The sequence below is a fragment of the Columba livia genome, chromosome 11 (genome assembly GCF_036013475.1).
Source record: "Columba livia isolate bColLiv1 breed racing homer chromosome 11, bColLiv1.pat.W.v2, whole genome shotgun sequence".
Taxonomy (NCBI): Eukaryota; Metazoa; Chordata; class Aves; order Columbiformes; family Columbidae; genus Columba; species Columba livia.
Genome location: NC_088612.1, coordinates 16,597,732 through 16,621,315, shown reverse-complemented (window position 1 = coordinate 16,621,315; position 23,584 = coordinate 16,597,732). Strand labels below are relative to the sequence as shown.

Sequence of the window (23,584 nt, the reverse complement as noted above, 5' to 3'; positions counted from 1 at the left end):
ATTACACCTAATGCCGAAAACCCACCTCTGTAAAATGTTGATGTTACTCAATCAGAACTGGATCTGCAACCGATACTTGCCCACGGCCCCCACAGATGTAACGAAGCTGCCGTCGCTCCCCAGTTTGAAGCTCTGACTCAGTCTTTTCCACAGTGACAGCAGCACTACGTGTTCTACCAATACATATGCATCACTCTTTGTACGTGAGGCCCCATTCAGGAAATCATTTTCAGATTCCATTTACTTATTGAATTACATTGTCTTTATTTTTTTTAATTGGGCCTAAAACTAAAAACCTGAAACAGTTGATCATATTCCTCCTGCTTTCCTGTGGAAAAATACAAATCAGAACTCACCTTCCTAAATGACAAGGCTTTTACAGCTGATTCAGGTCCCAGAAATCACATACCATGTTTCTTAGGCATTCTCTGGATGTGCCAAAGCAGTTGCTTCAGGCTTACGCTTAATATTAATACTTCTCAAAGTAGTAATAATTTCCTGGAGAAATACATACACACACTTGTGCACAATAATTGACCAGGTAAACATTTCTGCTTGTCCCAGTAAGCTGCACAGAAAGTGGGTGCTGTGGTTCTTCCCATGTGCTTTGGCCAAGAAAGCTTGTTTTTGGTACTCTTCGACATAACCCCACGTGTTTGTACCTAACTCCAGGTTCACTCTGCAGTACGAGCGACTATACAGCCAGTAGGAATTGGCCAGTTCATCTCAGGCCAGTGTAGTCTTGTTTTAGGTTTTACTTTCCTAGGTAGGATTTGAACGCTGAAGAGGCGCATCCGTCAACTTCAGTGGGTATGCAAGAGAGAATGTTTTTGGTATAGAAGTGGAAAGTTCATGATTTAAGCTGAACCAGTGATTTCTAATGGTCCATTTAAGTAGCATGTTAAAAATGCTCCTTTTAGAGCTGCAGCTACGTTACCTGTGACAGAAGTGATTTTTGGCCTGCCCATCCTGCCGATTTGCCTTTTCTACTGTTTCCTACTGTGTAGTATTTCAAGACTCAAGGCAATTAAAATGCAGTAGTGGATTTGTAGAAATGTAATACATTGTGTGTCTGTGTTCCAGCTGTAAAGTTTGGTCGAATGTCAAAAAAGCAGCGGGACAGCCTGTATGCGGAGGTGCAGAAACATCGAATGCAGCAGCAGCAGCGAGATCATCAGCAGCAACCAGGAGAGGCAGAACCACTAACACCAACATACAATATCACCACCAATGGGTTAACAGAGCTACACGATGACCTCAGTAATTACATTGATGGGCATACCCCTGAAGGTAGCAAAGCAGACTCTGCAGTTAGCAGCTTCTACTTAGACATACAGCCTTCTCCAGATCAGTCGGGTCTTGATATTAATGGAATCAAACCAGAACCAATATGTGACTACACACCAGCATCGGGCTTCTTCCCTTATTGTTCTTTTACAAATGGGGAGACCTCTCCAACTGTGTCCATGGCAGAATTAGGTAATGAGAGAGAAAAGCTTCGTTGTAATTGTCTTAATAGTACCCTTTGGATTGCAGTGACACGTTTAGCCAGGTGACAGCCAGAATGTGGCCTCAGCACAGCTGGGAGCGTGTATGAGCGTTCCGTGCAGCGCACAGTGCCCTGCTCGGGTACGTGATGAGCACTGCACAGAACTGGGCTAGAAAGCCCAGGAGCTGTGGTTGATCAGCTCTAGTAGTGTGGCTTTTGGGTCCAGACCTTGTAGCAGAACCCTTTCAATACTGATTAACAAGCTGATATTTAGTACTGTGCAAACAGACAGAGATTTCTTTATTTGCAGATTATTTGTGAATGTTTTACCTTCTTATTACCTTAATACTTTTTTTTTTCCTAACAAAAAGCGATGAGGCTGATTTTCTTCTGCTCTTCCTGTACCTGGGAAATAGAAAACCAAAGCGCCAATCTAATCCGAGGGCAGTTCTTCTTGCCACCGGCTGAAGAGAATCTGGCCCCAGATACTTCAGAAAATTTCTAAATGTACCAAGTTTTGATAATTTCCCTAAGAGCCTTATAATGACCACATCAACTAGCACATTTTACTTTAAACTCTTCCCTGAATGATTACACTAGGGCTGTATTCTACAACCATGTCTTGTCAACATCCGAGCCTGGAGTTAGAGTGTGCTGCTGTATGAACTGGTTACAAGCAAACTGGAACAGGACATTGAAGAAGTGGCTCTAAGATTCTCTTACTTCTGTAAGCAGTCAGGCATTTAGAACAGTAATTTTGCTTGCTTAAGCAACACAGTTGTTAATTACTCCACTACTGAAAACCTAAATATAGTTTGAAGAAACAGGTATTCCAAGTTATTTTTTTTCTCTTTTTGCCATTTTTTTTAATTAGAGGCAAGTATATGATGCTTCTTTTAAGAAATCTGGCAGAGATGGAGGGACAAGGAGGCTCACTTTTTAACATACTTATGTTGCAGAATGCAGTTCTCTGCAATATGGTTTGTTGTGACAGCCAGAATGTTGCATCTGGCTTGAGTTCAAATAACTTCAGTTACAGATAAGTAAAAATAAGAAGAAAAAATTAGGATAAAGGCTGTGTTACCAGCTTTGTCTCAATCAAATGGTTTTAATATTCTCATGGGAGCTATTAAAAGATCTTTATTAAATTCATAGAAAAAAAGACAGGACTTTGCCTTCCTAGGCCAGGTGTTGAGTTCGGAACACTGGCCTAAAATAAGTGTTGCTTACCTTTATTTACAGAGCGCTCACATTTAAACCCTGCAGAGCGTGATTTGAGTGCCCAGCACTGACATTGCCAAACAATGTTTGAAGAATGTCTTCCAGACTAAGGTTTCAATTTAGAAAGGTGTGGCTCTTCAATGAAAGTATTTAGGTGTGTGCTGAAATGCAGTCCAGAACAGAAGCCGAGGTTTGTGAACAACACAGTCATATTTCATCTTCTGAATCCTGCAAGGGCACAGGTATAATGCTGTCAGTTGCTGCTGCTGAGAGCAAATGTTTTAAGTACACACTTGTAAATATATAAATATATAAATATATATATATATATATATATATATATATATATATAAAATATATGAAAGCTATGACAACAGCCAAACTATAAACTACCTTATGTTCTACATTACTGGTTGCTCAGCTGATGTTACCTCAGCTGTATGTTGAAGACTTCTCAGGTAGTATCTTAACATCAAACTATGAATGCAGTAAGGATGATGACTAATCAGTCTGATTGGTCCAGCAGTTCAATTTGTAAAGAGTTGGGTTTGGTTGTTATTAAACAAAGCTTAACAGAAGCCCTAATGCCAACACCCCCATGTTGTTAATAACCACCATTCTTGTTCATTTTAAGCCCTCCTTGTCAGTGGCCTAACCTGCAAAAGCACCAACTGCAGAGTTGTGCATGACAACAACCGGCCTCTATGTGTCACGTGCTAAAACAGGACAGACGTCTGTGAAGAGCCAGGGTAGAAAAGACAAAGTAGAAGTAGAATTCAGATGTCTAAATGCTATTTACGCTTTTGAAGGTGTTCCTAAAGGTTTATGGAATTGAATTCTATGAATCAATATAAATCTGCCTTATGGGTCTTGTAACCAAGTATAGCAGCAGAAAACAGTTTATTTGGAATCAGGATGTTGTATGGAAATTTTAAATTGTGCAGTTAACTAAGCAACTACTCTAAAGTTGAGGAAGAAAATCCTTGAGTCTTTTGTGTGTTATATTAATCTGGATTCTCTAATAGGTGTATTTTCCTAACATTTTTTCAATTATATGAGAGTAGAAGAGAAATGAAACTTTTCCTTCATAGGCAGCCTCATGTCATAGTGTGCTGCTTGACAGAACACTAGACGGGTGGTAATGATCTGTATTTCTTTATTAGAAAGCTTCTGTTGTATGAAACGCAAATTAATTTAGCTTTTGAAGATCTGCCTGGCTGGCAGATACATAGTGTCCTGTACCCAGCAGGGCTGTGCCCCTGGAGCTTCTTGTGCCCTGCCTTGAGGGGTCCATCACTTCGAGGGCTCACTCGGATTTTTTTCTATAGATCTACTTAATAGTGTAATTCTGAGCCCAGGTGCAAAGTCGATTTTATCTTACTGGAGGCAGCAAGGCCATCTACTGAATTTGTGGTGGTTTGAACGCTCTCAGGTTTCACCAGATTTGTTTTTATTTTGCGAGCTTTTTGATCTCGCAGGCTTGCTTTCGCACCCGCTGCTGCGGGAGAAAGACGCCTGTCCCCAGCACAAGCTCGTGTATTCACGGAGGACCTTCGGTCCGCCCAGGCCTCTCACCACGGGGCAGCCGGGCTCTGCTGGGCCGGGCTCAGCGCGGCCTGGCGGGAGGGCGGGGCCTGCGTGTGCGCACAGCGCCCTCTAGCGGGTGCGCCCGGCCCCGAGAGCCGGCCCAGCGGCGGCCCCAACCAGGTTTCTGCTTTGTCTCTGTCTGTTGGCATCAAACGTGTTTATTTTCATGAAGCAACTGAAATTAGAGCATTTTTTCTAACGGCTCACCCTCTCCTCACCCCTCTCCCCATTGCAACTGGAATGCATTTGCTTTCTCACACCTGAATACATAGCTTTGCATTTTTAACGTGTGTCACTTTCTGGTCTTCCTTTTAGAACATCTTGCACAGAATATTTCCAAGTCACACATGGAAACTTGCCAGTACTTGAGAGAGGAGCTACAGCAGATAACATGGCAGACTTTTCTGCAGGAAGAAATTGAGAACTATCAGAACAAGGTACGACAGCACACCAAACTATGGCATGCCTTTTTTGAAGCATGGTATTTCCATAACACGCTGCAAAATTCACTGTTTCACTGCTTTCTGTTTACTATCAGGAATGTATATTTTTGTGTGTTTTCAAAAAAATAATACACTGGAATCAAAAGCAGCAAGATGGTTAGGATATACTTTGCGTTTGTGATTTTTACAGGTACGGAAAAAGGCGCAATTCTAAAATCAACGTCTATGATTGATAAACAAAGATAAGAAACCAGAGACCTTTTTTCAGGCCTAAATGGCATGTTATATTCATTTCTTAATCTGTCATCTCCCAGATCAACAACAGCAAAAGCTGAAGCCACCAAGTTTTGCCATTTTACCTGGTGTGTTTTGTGTTGAGCTGTCAGAACCGCGGGACTGGCAGCCCTCAGTGCGGGTTGCAATCCCCATTCACTCTGCAGTTGCCCCTCGGTGTCAGATTTCCCCGCAGAACAGCAGGGCGGTGCAGCCGCCACGCCAGCGGGTACTGGGAGATTTAATCCAATTTGCCTTCCATCCACAAACTGCTGCCAAATGGCTACTTTTGGAAAGCTGTCTTGGGAAGCACTATCAGAGCACACTGTTCTTTGAATGTATTTATTTCCGCAAAAAATATTTAAGGATATAATTTTGTCCACTCATTAGGTAATTTCATTCAGAATTACTGTTAACATATGAAAAAATCACTACTTGCATGCCTTCTCTATGTTGTTAACAAGATGATCTTCATATACGTATATCTTTATGTGTGTCCTTATGAAGATGAGCTCGTCAGGCAATTCATGGTGCAGAATACAGAAGCTGACAGGAAAAATGTGATTATGCCCTGCTAGTGTAAACTGGCATTTTCTTTTGATGCAGTGAATAAAATTCCCACTCAATTCACCGGAATCATTATAGTTTGACATTTTCAGCCTATGAAATAAAAGCATTCCAGCCTGGATGTCTTCTGACATCACTGAACAAGGCTCATGTACGTGTTTGCATTGTCACCTACCCACAGGAGGCTTTGGCTGTGAGGGTCATTCCCTTGCCTCCTGAGCGGTCTATAGCCAGCAGTGCTGGGGAGAATTTGTTCCACTTTTTTGTTCAGCTCAGTTTTACTTTATGAACGTGGCCTTTCCAAACCTTGATGAGTAATTTTTCAATTTTTCTTCTCTCTCAAACAGCAAAGGGAGGTAATGTGGCAGTTATGTGCAGTCAAAATAACAGAAGCTATACAGTATGTAGTGGAATTTGCCAAACGCATTGATGGCTTTATGGAACTGTGTCAAAACGATCAAATTGTGCTTTTAAAAGCAGGTATGTGGATCAGTTTTAAGGTTGGGTTCTATTAGTTTTAACCAAGGAAGGTTTTATGCAGTGATTTTGCACACATAAATACTCATTTTGTACAATGATGATTTAAAATAATATGGGGGAAAAACCTTACAAATTGTCTGTGTCCTTGTCTGAAGTACTTCTTAGTTACTCTTTAGAAGCTACTCCAGCGTTCAAGTCTACATATGAAATCTTCATTATGAACACAGGGAGCAATGAGTGTGTAAAAATTGAAAAGTTGGGTTCATTTTTTTTATTTGGGCTTTCTAATAGTGAATAACATATCTCCAGGTAAAAATTCAGATTGTTCTATGCAAGATGCTGTAGAAGTAATGCAGTTTGCAAATACTGGACAAAGTTGTCAAAACTTGGTGAAGATAAATCTAAATGAGCTGCTTTGACTTCAGAGACTTCATTACTGTAACAAAAAATTACTAGTGATTATTAGCATTAACTAAGTTGCTTTAGCAAAATCTTCTAAAGGGGTTTATGGGAATTCTTTTAATTCTACTGGCAAATCAAACTATGCTCTGCTACACCACAGAAACCTACTCTCCTATTCAATTGACGATGAACGCAGAGCACAGGAAATTTAAAAGTCCTCGCTTGTTCTTTGCAACTGAAGTCTCAAATAGTCAAACATACGTTGTTTCTGTTTTAGGGTCTTTAGAGGTTGTGTTCATCAGAATGTGCCGTGCCTTTGACTCCCAGAACAACACAGTCTACTTTGATGGCAAGTATGCTAGCCCAGAGGTTTTCAAGTCCTTAGGTAAGGAAATGTTAAGTGTTGTATCTTGAAAAAACAATAAAAATAATAAGGTGGAAAAGCAAGGGGACAGCTGCTTTGAAAAATTCAGGCTGTAGTATTCAAGTAAGAGCTCCAACTGCTGATTTTGTATGCAGTTATGCTAATTTTGTTTGAGGCCAAGCTGATTTCAGGAGTTAAAACAGCTTAACTCCAGCAGTTAAGGACTGTTGGTGTTGAAATGCAACACTTAGATCAGGGTACAGCAGTCTGAACACACCTGTTAAGAACAGAAGCCCAGATTTCATATCTACTGTAACATTTTCTACATCCTGTTGGAAAAGGTAGCAGATTTTAAGCTAACTTTGGATATGCTAACTTTACTGCTTTCAAGATGTTAAAATTATTTAGTAATATTGCAGGTAAAATAGTGTAAATCAGTTTTTATTAAACCACAGTTTATAATTTTGAATATTTTTCTGTGTGGTTTTTTTTTTTTTTTTGCTAATTTTAAGAGGATTTATTTCACTGGGTGTAGATTTGGGATGTAAGCCATTTGGAGGGCAGTTAAAATATGGCAGTGGAGAATGCTGAACAATTACTGAAGTATTCCTGCCTTTCTAAAGCACCTCAAGGTTACAAGGTCTGAGTGCAAACAATTCAGAGAATGGAGTAGCAGATGTGGGTTCCAGTAAAATGTAACTTTCATCTGTCACCAACTACATCTAGAAATCTAGGCTAGGTTTGGGGCTGAGATGTGCAGAGGACAGCCCTCCTCCATCAGGTTGCGGTCCTCTTCAAGGCAGGGCTCAGCTTTTGTGAACTGCGTAACAGCATGTGTAACAGCAGCAGTAACCTGACTTACACCTGTGTGAGCAAGGGAATGGATTAAAGGAGACAGACTTCCTTTTCTGCATGAAAAGCTTTCAGACTTTGGCTTCTCCCTTTGCTCCTGCATGTACCTTGTGTGCCTCTCCGCCCCTTCCCCTTCTGTGTGCTCAACAGTCTCAAAATCAGCACTTTTCAAGTATACATTTGAACCTCCGGTCCACAGTGACATGAGAAAGTTCCATTTAGAACAGAAACAAAACTGAACCATTTTGGAGATTGACAGTGGCTTGGGTTTTACCCATATTTATCACAAAAGAACCAAATGTGGAAAAATGCAGCAAGCAAAACATTCAGAATACTGGCTGCCAGAGTGTGGGAGCCGGGGACTCCTGGGAGTGGGGTAGTAAGCTCAAGCATGAGTGAGATCTCAGTACCACTCACCTATGAAGTATTTTACATCCATTTTTCACCTTCATCAGAATAAATTAACAACTCTGTAGCTCCGAAGTAGTTTTAGACAATGTGGCATAAGCTGTACCTTCTTTTTGGCAGGTTGTGAAGACTTCATTAGTTTTGTGTTTGAATTTGGAAAAAGTTTATGTTCTATGCACCTGACAGAAGATGAGATAGCTTTGTTTTCTGCATTTGTTTTAATGTCAGCAGGTAAGAGATAAAAGATTTCTCTAGGTTTATTTGGTAGAGGTAATTTTTATTTTGAAGTTGTTTTAATAAGCTAAGGTTACCAGACAGTGTGAAATGTCATCATCTTTGTGAGTGTTTCCTTCTTGACCAAAATTTTTATTTAAGTATATTAAAACTATGAATTTAGAAATAATTTTAGGTTGGAAATCCTAATCTAAGACCTTGTTTTCCAAACTGTCACCTCATTGAGGGACTCACATTCTTTGCAAAACCTTAAATGCATGAGTGAGACCACTGGGTCAATCTAGGTGTGACAGCCACTGTATTTTCCTAGTCAGTTTTCAGGGTATGTGAGCTTGCAGCTGCAGCAGCATTCTCCTGAGCACATCACAGAATGCTCCCGTGTCCCCTCAGCTCTGTTAAGCAGGGTTGCCATGTTAGGGTGGTACAAAGGTACTGAGGGAGCTTAGCTATCTGTCTCCATCAGGAAACTGGGTATGATGCCAGACATTCAAGTCACCCTAGGAGTCAGCCTGGGCCTGCCCTACCCAGGACTAAAATAATAATCTCAAGTAGATACACAGAGTTCTCCACGTTCTGGGAAGGCTTACTGGGTTGGGTGAAAGGAGACACCAGTGCAGAAAGTTAGTCTGTGTCTGGCGTAACACCCAAGGAAATAAACACTCTGTTTTTAGACTGCAGCGCAGTGGACTGAGTGGTGGTGGATGAAGTCTGTGAGCAGCAGTGGGTTTACTGAGAATACTGTCAATACATTCTCATGCTGTTTGCCAGACTGGAAGTATAGTGTCCTAGGATATAAGCCACAGAATCCCACAGCTCTGCCGCAAAGAGGATGTAGCAGCTAATGCTTCTCTGCTAGGAAGTTTAGGAGCATTATTTTTTTTTCCAAGCTGAATATTTGCTTCTGATTTTTCTGTAGGTCACTGTAGATCTTAGCAAGAAGATCCACTCCAACTACTTGTTCGTTATGTGATCTATTCATTTCCAACTAAAAGGTTGCTAGCTTCATTTTGTAAATACCATGCATTTACAGACCTTGTCAGGAAATGATTAATACATCTTACTCAGAGATGCTGCATTCTTCTAATTAAGGGATTTATAAAAGTAATTTTAAATGCACATAATAAATATACTCCAAAACCTATTAATTTTGAAACTCTTTTTCTATATGAAAGTATATAAGGAAGGAAGGCTGCAAACAAGAAAGATGAATCTGTAACAGACTTAGTACTTCCTGGTGCACTGTAACTGATGTGGGCGGTACTATAGGTTTTGACTCCATTTATATTTAGATCGCTCATGGCTTCAGGAGAAAGTAAAAATTGAAAAACTCCAACAGAAGATCCAGCTAGCACTTCAGCACGTCCTACAGAAGAACCACCGAGAAGATGGAATTCTAACAAAGGTAAGAATCATACCATGCTATGTCACATGACTGGGAAAGTAAGCGTTCTTACGAATGCTCTCCTAATTATGGTGTAAAAGCTTTTATGCAGTTAATTTGTTATTTATAAACCCAGAATTCTAAACATCTTGATCAAAATTAGCTGAAAGTTTATACTGAAAACTAGAAGAGGTGAAATGATGATGAACCACTACGGCATGAGGTTGATAACGGTCTGAAAAGAAGTTACTTTAATGTTGAACTTCATTAAAAGTGATGAAGGTTTTTATGCTATTTCTCCTACACTACATTTCTGCCACACAAAATACCATTTCAGTTCTACAACCTGCATGCTATAATCCTCATGCAATCTCTGCCTGCATGACAATTAAGTTGTAATAACATGCAATTCCCAAAATAAGCTTGTTTTTTCAGTCTTCCATGAGAAGTCCCACACACAGCCTTTTTCTCAGTAATTCTTCCAAATATTCACACCTAGGGAAGAGTTCTTAAATACTATTATGCTAATCTAAGGTGTCTTCATGTAATTTTTCAAAAATGGAAAAGTGGTGTGATGTTAAAAAAAATCTGAAAAAGTGGGGAAGGATAAGCACTTCCTTACAGATGTACTTCCTTTTAGAACTCTACACAGCTGGAAAGTTTATCCTTAGTTTCACACCACAGAATTAATTCCAATAGGAGCACGATAGTCCAGCCAGACTTCACAGATTGTCCTCATTTCAAATCCCAGCTCACACAATTTTTTTTCCCAGAGTATACTCTGGATACCTTTGTTGAAAGAAAGTTTCTTCCTTGTGCTTTGATACAAATTACTCAGCAAATTCAGGGAGTATCCTACTGGTATTTTTGAAGTACAGACCTTTCTGGTCTGTTCCTTTTCACCTTATTTGGCATAAATTAAAACAGTCTAATCTATTGCGTTGCCAGTTCCCTCCATAATAGTCACAGAGGATTTAGAAGTAGTCAGGACTGCCTTCTTCCAAGAGAATGGATGCATGGATGAAGATCCAACCATGAAATACTTCTCCATCAATCCAGTGCTTGGTAGGCAAGTGTGGAAACCTAATGATAGATTTTCCTGGGAACATAAAGAAAAGCATATTGCATAAATACCATTAATCCATTAGTTAGGTAGCTTTTTAGCTGTTTATCTGTGACTACACATCTGAAATGTCACTGTTAAGGTAAATGATGTGAACTCAAAGCGAGAGAGCTTTAATCCTAAGAGCAGTACTGGGAGGCCTGATTCCATATATGTGATTGTATGACTTCTGCTCATTTTTTTACAGTTAATATGCAAAGTGTCTACTTTAAGAGCACTGTGTGGACGACATACAGAAAAGCTTATGGCATTTAAAGCAATATATCCAGACATTGTACGACTTCATTTTCCTCCGCTTTACAAGGAGTTGTTCACTTCAGAATTTGAGCCAGCGATGCAAATTGATGGGTAAACGTATCACCTAAGCACTTCTAGAATGTCCGAAGTACAAACATTAAGACAAAAGAAAGGAAAAGAAAAACTAGAAAAAAAAAAAAAAGGAAAAAAAAAAAAATGAAAGAACACCAAGACACTTTATATGGCCCTGCACAGACCTAGGGAGCCAACACACTGCACATCTCTTGGCGGTCGGGGTCAGGCGAAGGATGGGAAACAATGAAACAGAGTTGAACTTGTTTTTCTCATGCATATGATTTCCATTATGCCTACAAATATGGACCCTTTTTCTGTCTCAACTTCTCAATCCCTGACCTCTGTTTACACAGACTGAGGGTACTAATGTCAGAAGGTTGTTTTCTCGTGTAGTTCACTGCCCAGACTTTTGACAGAACAGTCAATTTGTTGATCAGAACAGAGAGTCCACCTAGTAATCAGCGACTGGTGTGCATTGCAGAGATTTCGGTATCAGTTTGCACAACTTGCTCATTGTTTCATGAAGGACGATTTTTTTCACCTACCACTGTTTGCCAGTAGACAGAATGGCATGAAAAGGGTCCATAGCAATAGCAACAATAGCATTATAATATATTACAGGGTAAATGGGCATGAAGACTATATATAGCAAAAGAGATATTGTTTATATATTGTTTTAATTAATATAAAATGTAGTTACTGGTATAGCTTTTCTTGTTGAATTGATAAGGCACTTTCATTTTGCACCTTTTTCTTTAAATTAAATGCTAGCGTGTTCATTGTTGTGTTGCATGTGCACCAGAAATTCAAGTTTAACTGAAAAAGGTTTGGCAGGTACTGATACATTGGGAGGTATTTATGCTGCTGTTTTCCATGTTACTTTTAAAGAGAGGCTGGTCATATCCTGAAATGGTTACACAGATTTTTCTGAAGAGTTGAAAATAATGAAAATTTTCTAAATTAAAAACAGCTTTTCAGCTGTTAATTTCAAAGGTACTTTTGTTTTCAAATCTTTCAAACCTGGATGTTTAAAATTACATGCCTAAATTCAGCTTTAGGTGCGCAAGTCAAAAGCCTCATTTTCAAAGATGCTGAGGCTCCGTGGTCAAAGTGTTAAGCTAGGTAATTACGGATCACTCACAAATGAGTAACACAGCATCCTTGAGAATCGGGCCATTAAATATAGTGTATTTCTGCCAACTGTAAATTCAGGTTTGAAGGTATTTACTCAAGTCTGTATCTACAGTAAAAGTATGTGTGTATGACATGTATGTGGAAAAGTAATTTTTATACATAATATTACATACTTTTGTACTCCATATCGTAAACAATGCCTTCAAACTCCAACCTCTGTACTCTTTGAAGTCTTTGACGTCAGTGAGATGAGACACCCATGTTCTTCCAGCATCCAGCAGTTCAATTTCAGGTAGCTGAACAAAAAAATCCATTGCTCTCTTTATTTAAAAAGATGCACTTTAAGGTTCATCAGATGAGTACAGAATAACAAAGTCAAAGCACACTGTTGCTCAAAATCATTGTTTTGTACTGTGTCTAATGCCTGAAAATCATTAATATCATAAAGCTGCATTCTGTAATTCAGAAATTGTTATTTCCGTATTGCATAACCAACCAATAAGCCGAACCTTGCAGTCTGTATTATTATTAATGATGATTCCCTTTAGGAAGAATCCTGTCTCTAAGCATATTTGGCAAGTAAACCTAGTTCCGAAGGAAGCAGATTCACAATAAACAACATCACAAAGTAAACTATGGCTGTTTGAGCCAGGGGTGTATAATTCGTTTGGATGAGATGAGAATCTATAACTGGATACCTTTTAGGCCTACACAACAAAGTTTCTAATGAAGTAAATCAGAAAAATCCAAGAAAGTTAAAAAAGAAAAATGTGTGAGCTAGAATATGCACCACTGCTTTAATTTCTAAGGATAAATAACCTCTTAGAGATATTATGGTTGCTGAATAGTAACAGAAGTACACTGAAACCCAGCTGTTTTAGAAAGGAGAATTAAGTCACTGGGTTATTACAAGCAAAATAGACATACTACGATTTGACCATGTTTCCTTTGGGGTCAAATTGAGACATCTAGCTATGACACCTATTAAAAATTGTAGTCTACCGCAACCAGAAAGCTTGCAGCCATCGCTCATGTCTGTGGGTTGAAAGGAGGGAAAGAGGATTATCACGTGTTCCCCCCTTCAAAGCCGTGTGCCCCCAGAGTGTGGGAAGGGAACATTGCACCTCCGTGAGCACAGGAGGGAGGCATGAGAGGGCGTTTGAAAAAAGTCCCCAGAGCGCTCCTTGTACTGCTCCATCCTGCCTGCTCCCGAAGAGCCAGCTCACAGCCCAGCACATGCTCTCTTCAGTCTCACTGAAACATCTTTCCAAGAATCATTGTTTACTTTATTGGAGTAACTGGCACAATATGGTACTTTCATCCTAATGTATGTTCCTATTTTTAAAGCAACCCTTTTAACTAACAAATGTTTTCTGAATGTGACCAGCCTTAGGTGCTAGTGCTGTAAAGATCAACTAAACTTAATTTCAGTGTCAACTAATGAATAATGAAGTAAGACCTCTACTTGCTTAGAGAGTGAGATACAACTCCTACTTCTGACAATAAGTAGAATACCAGGCAAAATTATTTGGGGATTAATTTTCAGTCAGGTCCTTTTCTTACCTTTTCCTGATGAATATTAGTATTTTGCCAGGCATCTAGGTGCCAATGGTTTTGTTTGGTATCTAGTTCAGCATATTTACACCTATAAGCCATTGACAACAGAGATTTTTGGAGCATTTGCTAATAAAATATGTAACCATAAAAACGTTCCAGATAGGGTCTTAGCTGAAAGCCCTTTGCATCTGAGAACAGCTTGTGATGTGATCTTCTAGGCCACAAAGTGCTGTCATTTTTGTCTGTGGGAGCTCCTGTGTACTGGCACCTTGTTAAATAAAGCTGTGTATACGTACCCCAATTAACTCTGCTCTCCTGAACACAGTTAACAGCCACTTAGAGTATGATTATTGTTTTGCTCTTCATAGAGAGGGGAGAAAAAAAGGGATACAGCATGGCAGATGTACTGATAAGACTTCTGTTGTCAAGGAGGAGTTAATGAAAGGGGACGTAGAATAATGTGGAGTGGCTAGTCACAGTGCTGGCCATGTAAGAACCCAACACAGCAGATGAAATGCACTCTGCAGAACCTTTGGGACTATGGCCTAGTGTCAGGTATCAACCCAATATCCAGTTAAAAAACAGATTTGGCTCAATGAATATATTCACATAAGTATTTTCATAATCTGCCCAGATTATGAAAATTACAAAAACATGAGGACAGCTGAAGATAAAGGAATAATATATTGGTTTTGAATTATCTGCTCCTTAAAGTCTGCAAAGACATTTTCATTGGGTGTTATGTCTACCCACAGAGATGTTGGCTTTCTAAGAAAGACACACAATACTATATTGTCATTTGAACCACCATAATATAATTCAACATCTCCAGCATTGTTTGATGTTTTTAAAACTACGGGATTAGGTGAAAAGGGAGGCTGTTTTTAAGTTTGGTTGTTCTTTATTAAGGCTTATCTATCTTAGTATGGATACAAAGATATCTGTGTGTGTATGTGCACGTGTGTGTCTGTGTGTGAGAGAGTACATTTGTGTGTGCACAGGAATATGTGCGTGGGTACGTGTGAGTGGCTGCTTCTAGGCTGTTAAGTGTCAATGGAATAAAGAAAATGTCTTCTAAATACTTAAGTCAAAAATAGAAGGTGGAAAAAGATTTATTCTATACAAAGCCTTGTCTGGACCACTTTAGAGAGACTTCTATTTTTTTAACCCTTCTATAAATGTTTGATGGCACTTGAAATATTCCTGCAATAAAATGTGATTTGTGTAAACATTAAAAAAAATTTTGTAATGTGAAACAATGAAAGAAAGTAATGTAATTTTTCTAAAAAACAAAAAAAAACCCACAAATGAACGAACTTTGTATTATTTTCTTGATGGAATTTGTCTATTTGTCTTTGGAAAACTTTTTATTTCATTGAATGTGCCATAGTAGAGGTGTGTTTTTCTTTTTCTGTCTTTTTGTTTGTTTTTTACATTTTAGATTAAAGGAATAGCTGTGTTCCGACATTCCAAAATGCAAGATGACGTAGCAGTCATGATTAAAAGGTTTGATTAGTAAGCTTCAATCATTGTTGCTTTTTTTGCACATGTTCTTCATTCCTCTACAGTGCAATATGTACATAGAGCACTTGCGGGTGTAACCTTGATCCCTCAGGGAAAAATACATATTTGTACAGGATTTTTCTCCTTTTTTTTTTTTTGCCTTTTTTTCTTTTTTTTTTTTTTTTTTTCTTTTGCTAAGGAATGTCGATTGAATCACTTGTCTGTTGTTGAGGGGCAGCCAGATAATAATCCTAAACCACTGTCACAAAACATTGATTGTTTAAATTTTGTGCCCTTTTATTATTTAAAAGAGAAAAATAAAAGTTATTTTCTGACAGTTCTTTGTGCTGATTCGTGGAAAAAAAGGGTAAATAGATAAGCACCTTATGATTGACTTAACTGTGAATGACAATCCATCTCGTTATCAACCACAGAAGCCCTATCAGTTTGGAGCTGGGGTTAAGAGTCAGAAACTAACATGCTCAGGGATCTTCTAAAACTCTTCAACAGGGTGGCCAGTACTACTGGTGGAACAAATTACTTTTTAAAAAATATGCTAGTATTTCTTCCCTTCCTCCCCTCCCCCAGGCACAAGAGAACTGGATATTTTTTTTAACTAAATGCTCTATGTGTGCCTCATCTCTTACTCAGTTTTGCAGTATAGCTGCTCTTTGGTCTTTATTTTGTTCAAAGTCCTCCAAACAGTGCGAAAGTTTTGCAATGATATTTTAGAAAATAAATTAATGCTGACCCATTAAATAAATGACTGAAATTAATTTCAATACCTTCTGGACATTTTTGTAATGATAGGACTATTTTTCCAGCTGAATTTCAGTAGTTTGAAATAGAAAATGGGTTTTCAGTATTCAAATAATTGTCAAAGAAAACAAATCAGTTTATGATAGTACAGAAAGAATGAAAAGGTAATTATTAGGTTTCAGCAGTGAAGTCACATAGAAAGGAACACAAATCTGCAGGAATACAAGAACAACACTTCACATGTTGTCTGTTATTGCTGCACATGCTTCATGGTAAAGCAAAACACCTGACTGGAGAGAAGCACTGAGGCATTTTTATATCCATCAAATGCAGCAATTCCATGTGATTACAGTGGCACCAAAAACCAGCAATGTCTAGGAAGTCTCCAAGTGCCAAACTGTAGGATTCTGGAAGCCTGTCCCAATTAGCCTTGTCTTATGGCTTAACATTCCTTTGAAAATGCAAGTAGAAAAGCAGATAAGCAACAACAAACAAAATGAGCAAGATTTCAAGACTTTGGTTAAGATTGGAAGAGAGTGAATTTTTCCATCTGTGTTCTAGCAAAAAGCACTGGTTCTCCAGCACCTTAGGTTATTGAGGGTTTTTTCACTGGGTATATGGCTTCCAGTCATTTACTTTAGGTTGCTTAATAAACAGGGAAACCTTTCTTACAGTTTTACAACCTGACAGTCAAATTTAGCTTGGAAGGGCCTTCTGAGGCTGAAAACTGCTTTGCAAGTATGACCTCTTGAGCAGTTTGTGTTCTGGCATTTTCAGTAGAATTCCTATTGCTGATTCACAATGGAACCTATTCTTTACATACTTGCCTATTAATTAAACATATTGTTAATATGTACAAACTATAAGAAGTTTTAACTAAGAAGTAGTGGGGTGATCCAAACATTACGGTATCTATTTTTGGATTGGCATACACATTCCCCAGTCTGTACTTAATGAACAAAACACGTTGCACAGTATAAGCTGTGCATGCAAACAATACATATGGTTTTTTCTCTACAGATTTCTAAGCTCCCCAATGTAGATAAACTTATTAGTATGTCAAAAACAGCATTTATTATCCAATATCCAAAAATAATAAGCAATTTTCCCTTGAGTATTCAGTATATGAAATTCTACCTGTGCTTGCTGACTCAGATTGCACAGAAGAAATGTCTTTATTTTCCTTAGCTGGAGAAATATGACTATTAGAATTATTTTTTCACTATGAGTACTAATATTTATTACTTTAAAAGTTTCATCCATGAACATATTTGAATATTAGCCTATTTTCTTTACGCTTAAATATTCCTGTCAGTAACTCATCTGGTAGAAATGAGGGCAAATGCATATGGATACCAAATATAACAGCAGAAGTTTTAAAATTTAAATGAGTATTTATTTAAAAATCATTGCAGTATGTGCTTTAATCCTTGTACTGTGATAATAGCTCACTAAATAATGCTAAGTCACTGGACTTGAGGGGAAAAATATGTAACATTTAGGAAAATATATAGACTTTGGAACTTTAATTCAGGTACTAAATAGAATTTTAACATCAAAAGCTGTATTCTACCTTTTTCATATGTAAAGTTGCTGTTTAGCTTTTTTTTTTTTTTTTGCCTTTATCATTGGTAGAATATAGCAATAACTTTATAGCAATAAGTAGGCTATCCAAATAAAAAACAAAACGTGATAAAGGCTTCAGATCAACACTCATAGGTTCATCTCTTCTGCCACAATATTCACTTGTATGTCTTCCCTCAATCTCATTACTATTTCAAGCTGAACTTCACAATCAAGTTGTTCAACTTGATGTGTGACATCACATCTTTTTGTTAACATCTGCATGTTTTCAGTGTTCATATGTCCTTTGTAAACTTGCTTTCCTTTAAGTCAGTGTTTCTCAAGCTTTCTGAAAGCACAATTCCACTGGGCTGTATTTCTTCATAGGGCACTCTGTGTTAGAATGAACTTACATTTTCTGGGGCAGGGAGTGCGAAGCAGCTGCACGTACTGGCAGCATTTCCAAACTAAAGAACTGAGCTGCAGGTAGTACTTGGTTAACACAGTGGCTGCTGCAAATGCCTGCAGGCAAAAGCCAGCCCTTCAGCTCCTCTGCGCCGCAGGTGCTGAGCCGCATCCTGGCAGCGGGACAAGCTCCACGCTGGAGAACCTGGCTGCTACACTTCACCTAGAACAAGCTACCTTTGCCTGACACAGTGTTTTGATAGTAATCTAAACACTTCGGCAATTTTCAAATGGTTGTGACTTTCAGTTTGAGAAACACTACCCTAAATTACCCCACAAAGTCTTAAATGTAGATGCACAAACTTTACAGGAACTTGCAATCTGTAATGCTATCTATATCTAATGCAGAGAATTCATAAGCAATACAGTGAATTTTATTTCACAAAATGGCATACGTACTGTACACCTTTCTAAATCCAAAATGTTCCTCATTTCTACATTGATTTAGAAACAAGTTACAGAACAGTGGTGAATATTTGAACTGTTAGGACATTAACTGGCTGCTTCTTTCTATGTAACTGTATTGTCTGCCTGCTCCTTTTCTGGAGATGTGTTTTTGTATTGGATGTTTGGGCCAATGGGAGGCTTCAAGCTACAATGTATTTTCCCAGATTAAATATATTTAACATATGACAAACCCCAGACAAGGCTTTTTAAAATGTATAAAGAACTGCAGTGTTAGGTGGTTTATTTGCAAACTGTTTTCAATGTTGTCCATTTTTATGGCACCTTTAACAATATTCTTGTTTCCAAAGTACAAAAAAAAAGGTTAAAAATACTCTAGCCATAACTGAATGTCAAGCAATAAAAACAAATGACTTTTTGTGCATAGATTTAAAAGAAATACAAGTTTTAGACATCTGCATGTAAATGCAACCTCTTGTTTACTGCTTTCTTAAACTTGAGCAACTGATTCCTTATTTTACTACTAATTTAAGGACTTGTAATGGCCTGTAAACATTTTATCTTGCTCTATTCTTTCAACTCTAACTTTGTCTCGGCTTTGGAGTCATAATATTTAATGTTGTTCTGCTCACCTCTATACAGTTAACTTTTTGCTTTCATTCTGTATAGATAAAGTTATACTATAAACAGCCTACACAGTGCAAATATTTATCTGTTTATCAAATACCACATTATGCTGTATAATATCTGTTTTACTATATAATCTATTTTAGACATAGCTGTTTAGAACTAGAGTGTGCTATTTTTGTGTTTTTCTGATGTGTGGTGCTAGATAAGTTACTTTTGTGAACAAAAGCAAACAAACCCCTTTTATTCCTAGACAATACCACCTTTGGGTCTTGTTAATTTCACTGAGTATAACTATATATAAATATATATATATTTGTGTATATATATATATACACACCAACATATGCCCAACAAGTACCTGTATCAGAGTACAAGATTTGGGACATGGTTTTCTCTTTAAATGCATAGTGTCATTATATAAATTATTCTATAGTATATTTAATAGGGAGAAAATTACTTCACCGGTACAGATACTTGATATCAAATGTAGAATTTTTTTCTACATTATTAACATTATTAATTTTTAATGTTATTAAAAATATTCTGTCCAGCTTGTTGTCCTTTTGGTTACTAAAACAGTCTGCCCGCATTGTATAAAAAAAGGAAAGATACATCTAATCTGCCAGTATAAAGTAATTACAATATGTTGTCTGAAAGGGAGGTGGTTATTTGGCTTGTTGCGAGAGTTCTGTCCTGTTGTTGCATCTGATCTTTATCGATGTTATTCTGCTGGGTGCCTTCCTCCCTCTTCACTTCAAATAGGAGCTGTACACACGCAAACTGCGGCTGTTCCGAGGCCATGCCTACATACTTAACTACGGTTACTGTAAATAGGAATTTTCTGTAAATCTTCCATGGTAGATGGATGGCTAAATTCAGTCCTTGGACGTGCTTTCGAAGTCATGCATACATATCCAAGGACAGTCATTAGCAACTAAAATTAATTAAGAAGTGGAATTTGCAATGTTTTGTCAGGTCTGGGGGTTTTGTTTTTATTTTTTATGTATACCTTAATTTACGTAGTCATGTACCCTTAAAGGTATTCCTGTCCCCTGTTCCTTTCATTCTAGATCTTGTTTTCATGTTAATTCTTAAAAACTGATGGATATCAAATATCTAACTACGGAGGTAATTAACCTTTTAAATATTTATTAGAATTTTTCTGTAATATTACTGAATTTATAAGATCTTTAGCAAAGATTTTTGAGCAATTTATTAAATACAATGTTTCTGTTTACTGCACTTTTTGATAATAGAAGGTAGTGAATTTTAAAGCCATGATTCTTGGCTTCCATGCACTGCTTTTATACCCTCAATCCAAGGAATATATATATATAAATAATTTTTTTTAAACAGCAAACATACTGTTGTCCTAAAAATAAATACAAACTTTACTGCACCGTGGGTATATTTTCATAAGTGGAATGTTTAATTGCAGACACTATCAGGACAATTATAAAAACCTCTTGAAGCTACAATCTTATTTAAATATAAGCCATGACAATTTTGTTTTCCCTTGTTGATTTCAGTCACCTTTTGATACTTGCAAACAGAAAAAGACTCGCTCTTAAATTTGTATGTACTTACCTACACATGCTAGGAACACGTTCTCTCTATTGTTTTAATAGTTTGATCGTTTTATGCAAAACTATTTGATTAATATATATTCTCCCTGTTTACTAAACGTTCAATTTAACAAGACCAGAATAAATGCTGATTACAAACACACACCAGTTTGAAGATTAAGCACATTGACTTCAAAAACCTCGTTGAGTGACATGCTCAAATTTCTGTAAATACACACAAGTTTAAATGCAAATATACTGTACATGTAAATATATGCTGTCTGTTATGTGTACAGTATGTATAAATTCCTTTTCTAGCCACAATAAAATGTAAGCCATCAAGAGGAATACTAAAGTGGTATTGTACTAAACCTTTGCTAATGATCTTTACCCAGTCACTTAACTTTTCACTTTCATGAACCTTTCCAACTCACTCTTACAATAGCCTGCTTATATTCAAGTTTGTTATTTTACTCAGTCCCGGAAAAAGTATTTTGATTCATTTTGTAAATATGACTGTAAAAATAAGAGATTTAATGTTGTCTTTTAAATACTCCAATTTTCATTCTAATATGAATGTTGTTATATTGTACTTAGAAACTGTACCTTTAATATTACATTACCTTTATTAAGTGCATTGAACACATCGATTTTAGATGTGCTTTATGTACTGTTATCCTGTAATAAAACTTCAGCTTCTAATGGAAAAATCTGTCTTAATTTTTTGTCAGTCGCATAATTTGTTTTTCTGAATTGTGGTTTATTAGGTTTATTTCTTAAAGAATGCACCATTACAAAATTAGGCTGTGCTTCTAAGCACATATAGCAGAACTGTTCAGCACATAGATGACGTAATGTTTGGCAGCAAGGAAACAAGACTCCTGAGCACATTTTAAGCTCCCCTTTTGGCCAACAAGGACTTTAAACCTCCTCAGAATTAATAAGGGTTAGTCTAGCTTCCCTCCCCTTGAAGGTGTCTTGTTTGAAATCACAGTTCACTGTACGAAGTGCAAGATACAAGAAATCTGGCTTAAGGCCTTCCCAGTGACTTTGGAAATAATGCTTTGGGCTGTATCTACATGAAGACTTGGGTATCAAAACTGAGGTTTTAATAAAATTTAGGAATCAAAGTTGCAACTCCCTTCTGCTGTGCTAACTCTGGGAGCACCTGAATCTCAGTAGCGCACACAGTCTTGAGACTTCAGTAAAATTCTACTTCCGCACCTACCCAGAAATGCTTCAGTCTTGACAGAGCTTTAACAGCTCAGTATTTATATGCCTGACTTTGATCCAGAAATAGGTAATAGCATTCGTCTTTGAAGCACTATCTCTGGAAGCAGCCTTCTTATACAGATCAAGCCTCCCAAAAAAGTAGTGGAAGTGATCACTTTCTTAGAACTGGGGCACCAAGTAGTGCCATTTGTTCTACAGCAGCTCCATGACTAAAGCAGTCTTTGACCCTGCAAAGCCAGATTCAATTTTCTCATCCTCAGGACCTGATTCCTGCCCAATCTAACCACCAAGATCTAGGTTAGGCAACAATTATGTATGTTCAATATAAAATGCATGCGTTTTTCTGAAGCAAGAGACAAACAGAGGACTCCCATGCCCACCCACAAGGAAAGCTGAACTCTAAGTTAGGAGGTGGTGCTTTTGACTCCAAACTACTTCACAAAATGGTTGAGGTCAGCAGGGACCTCCAGAGGCCACAAGCAAGGACACCAAGAGCTGGCTGCCTGGGGCCATGTGGCTTTTGAGTATCTCCAAGGATGGAAGCTACACAACCTCCATAGGCAGCCTGTGCCAATCACCCTCACCGTGAAAAGTGTTTCCTGATATTCATATTTATGTCATGAAAGTAGAAGGATCACATGTAAGAAGTAGCACCATTAAAAAAAAAAAAAAAAAGACACTGCAGGTTTTAGAGAGGTGCAAACTGAAGCAGGATTTAACCTTCCGCATTCACAATCTGAAATAATTCTTCAATTTATTCGGCTGGGTAACTGTTACCATACCTGGGTTTTAAAGTATCACTCCTTACAAAGCTATGTCCAGGACTGGGTGCTGGATGGATCCAGTAGGGACACAAAAACCTTTCCACTTCTCTGAGATAAATCAACTAAAAAAGGGCAGAATTAAAATCAAACAATGTTCTTAAAACTGATCCCCTCCTTTGTTGGTAGGTTTGGACAAAATTCTGAATCATCTCAGTATTTTTATGTACTTGTGCAGTGCCCAGTTTTAGTCACAGGACGAGGTGCTATGAATGCTTTTGTTTCATGCCACAGTCCACACTTCCCTCTTCGTTTCTCCATCTTCAGGGTTGTGGAGGCCATGTTTTCTTATAACACCACAAACAAACCAGTTTCTGTCACCTAGACCTACAAGTACCAAGAATATCTGAATTTCACATTTTACCACACTGGGAAGCATGATCACCAGAAAAAGGGTTTGTGGCTCGGCCCACACGTTAACACGTGTGGAAGTGAACCAGGGAAACTGCAAGCCGAGAAGCTGATAAAGGCAGCAACCTCCGCAGGGCGCCTCAGCCCTCTCCCATTTGGCCCCAACCCCACTCAGGGACAAACCACACGGCAGTGCCCGGCCCGGCCACCTCTGCACACCCAGGCCAGAAACTGCCACTCGAGGCACCCAACACATGGTGAGGGCCACACCTTACTGAAGAACGTAGGGTCGGAGCGGAGCCCACAGTGCGGAGAGGCCTTGGGCACGTTCCATCCCCCGGCGAGGCGGGCCAGGCCGGGCCGGCAGCAGCACCGGCCTCGGCGAACACACGGCGAGCGGCACAGCCCGCTGCCACAAGATGGCCGCCGCAGCCTCTCCAGCAGCGACACAAGCCCCCGTTC

General features: G+C 38.4%; 1 protein-coding gene and 1 long non-coding RNA gene across 7 annotated transcripts in view; one reads left to right on the top strand and one right to left on the bottom strand.

Moving 5' to 3' along the window:
• Nucleotides 1-21,427, top strand: part of RORA (RAR related orphan receptor A) — a 397,620-nt gene extending 376,193 nt beyond the window's left edge. For 3 of the 6 annotated variants that reach the window (XM_065075851.1, XM_065075853.1, XM_065075852.1), the window contains 7 exons: nt 1,084-1,479; nt 4,613-4,734; nt 5,928-6,060; nt 6,740-6,847; nt 8,207-8,317; nt 9,610-9,722; nt 11,012-21,427. In XM_065075851.1, the coding sequence (XP_064931923.1) occupies nt 1,084-1,479; nt 4,613-4,734; nt 5,928-6,060; nt 6,740-6,847; nt 8,207-8,317; nt 9,610-9,722; nt 11,012-11,176 (1,148 nt within the window). In that variant the 3' untranslated portion in view covers nt 11,177-21,427. 6 annotated transcript variants of the gene reach the window in all.
• Nucleotides 12,450-23,544, bottom strand: LOC110365224 (uncharacterized). The gene is made up of 3 exons (XR_010475250.1): nt 23,393-23,544; nt 22,733-22,836; nt 12,450-12,566 (listed from the first exon to the last, which is right to left on the bottom strand). It is a non-coding gene; the product is annotated as an uncharacterized LOC110365224 (long non-coding RNA).
• Nucleotides 23,545-23,584: the final 40 nt, after the last annotated feature.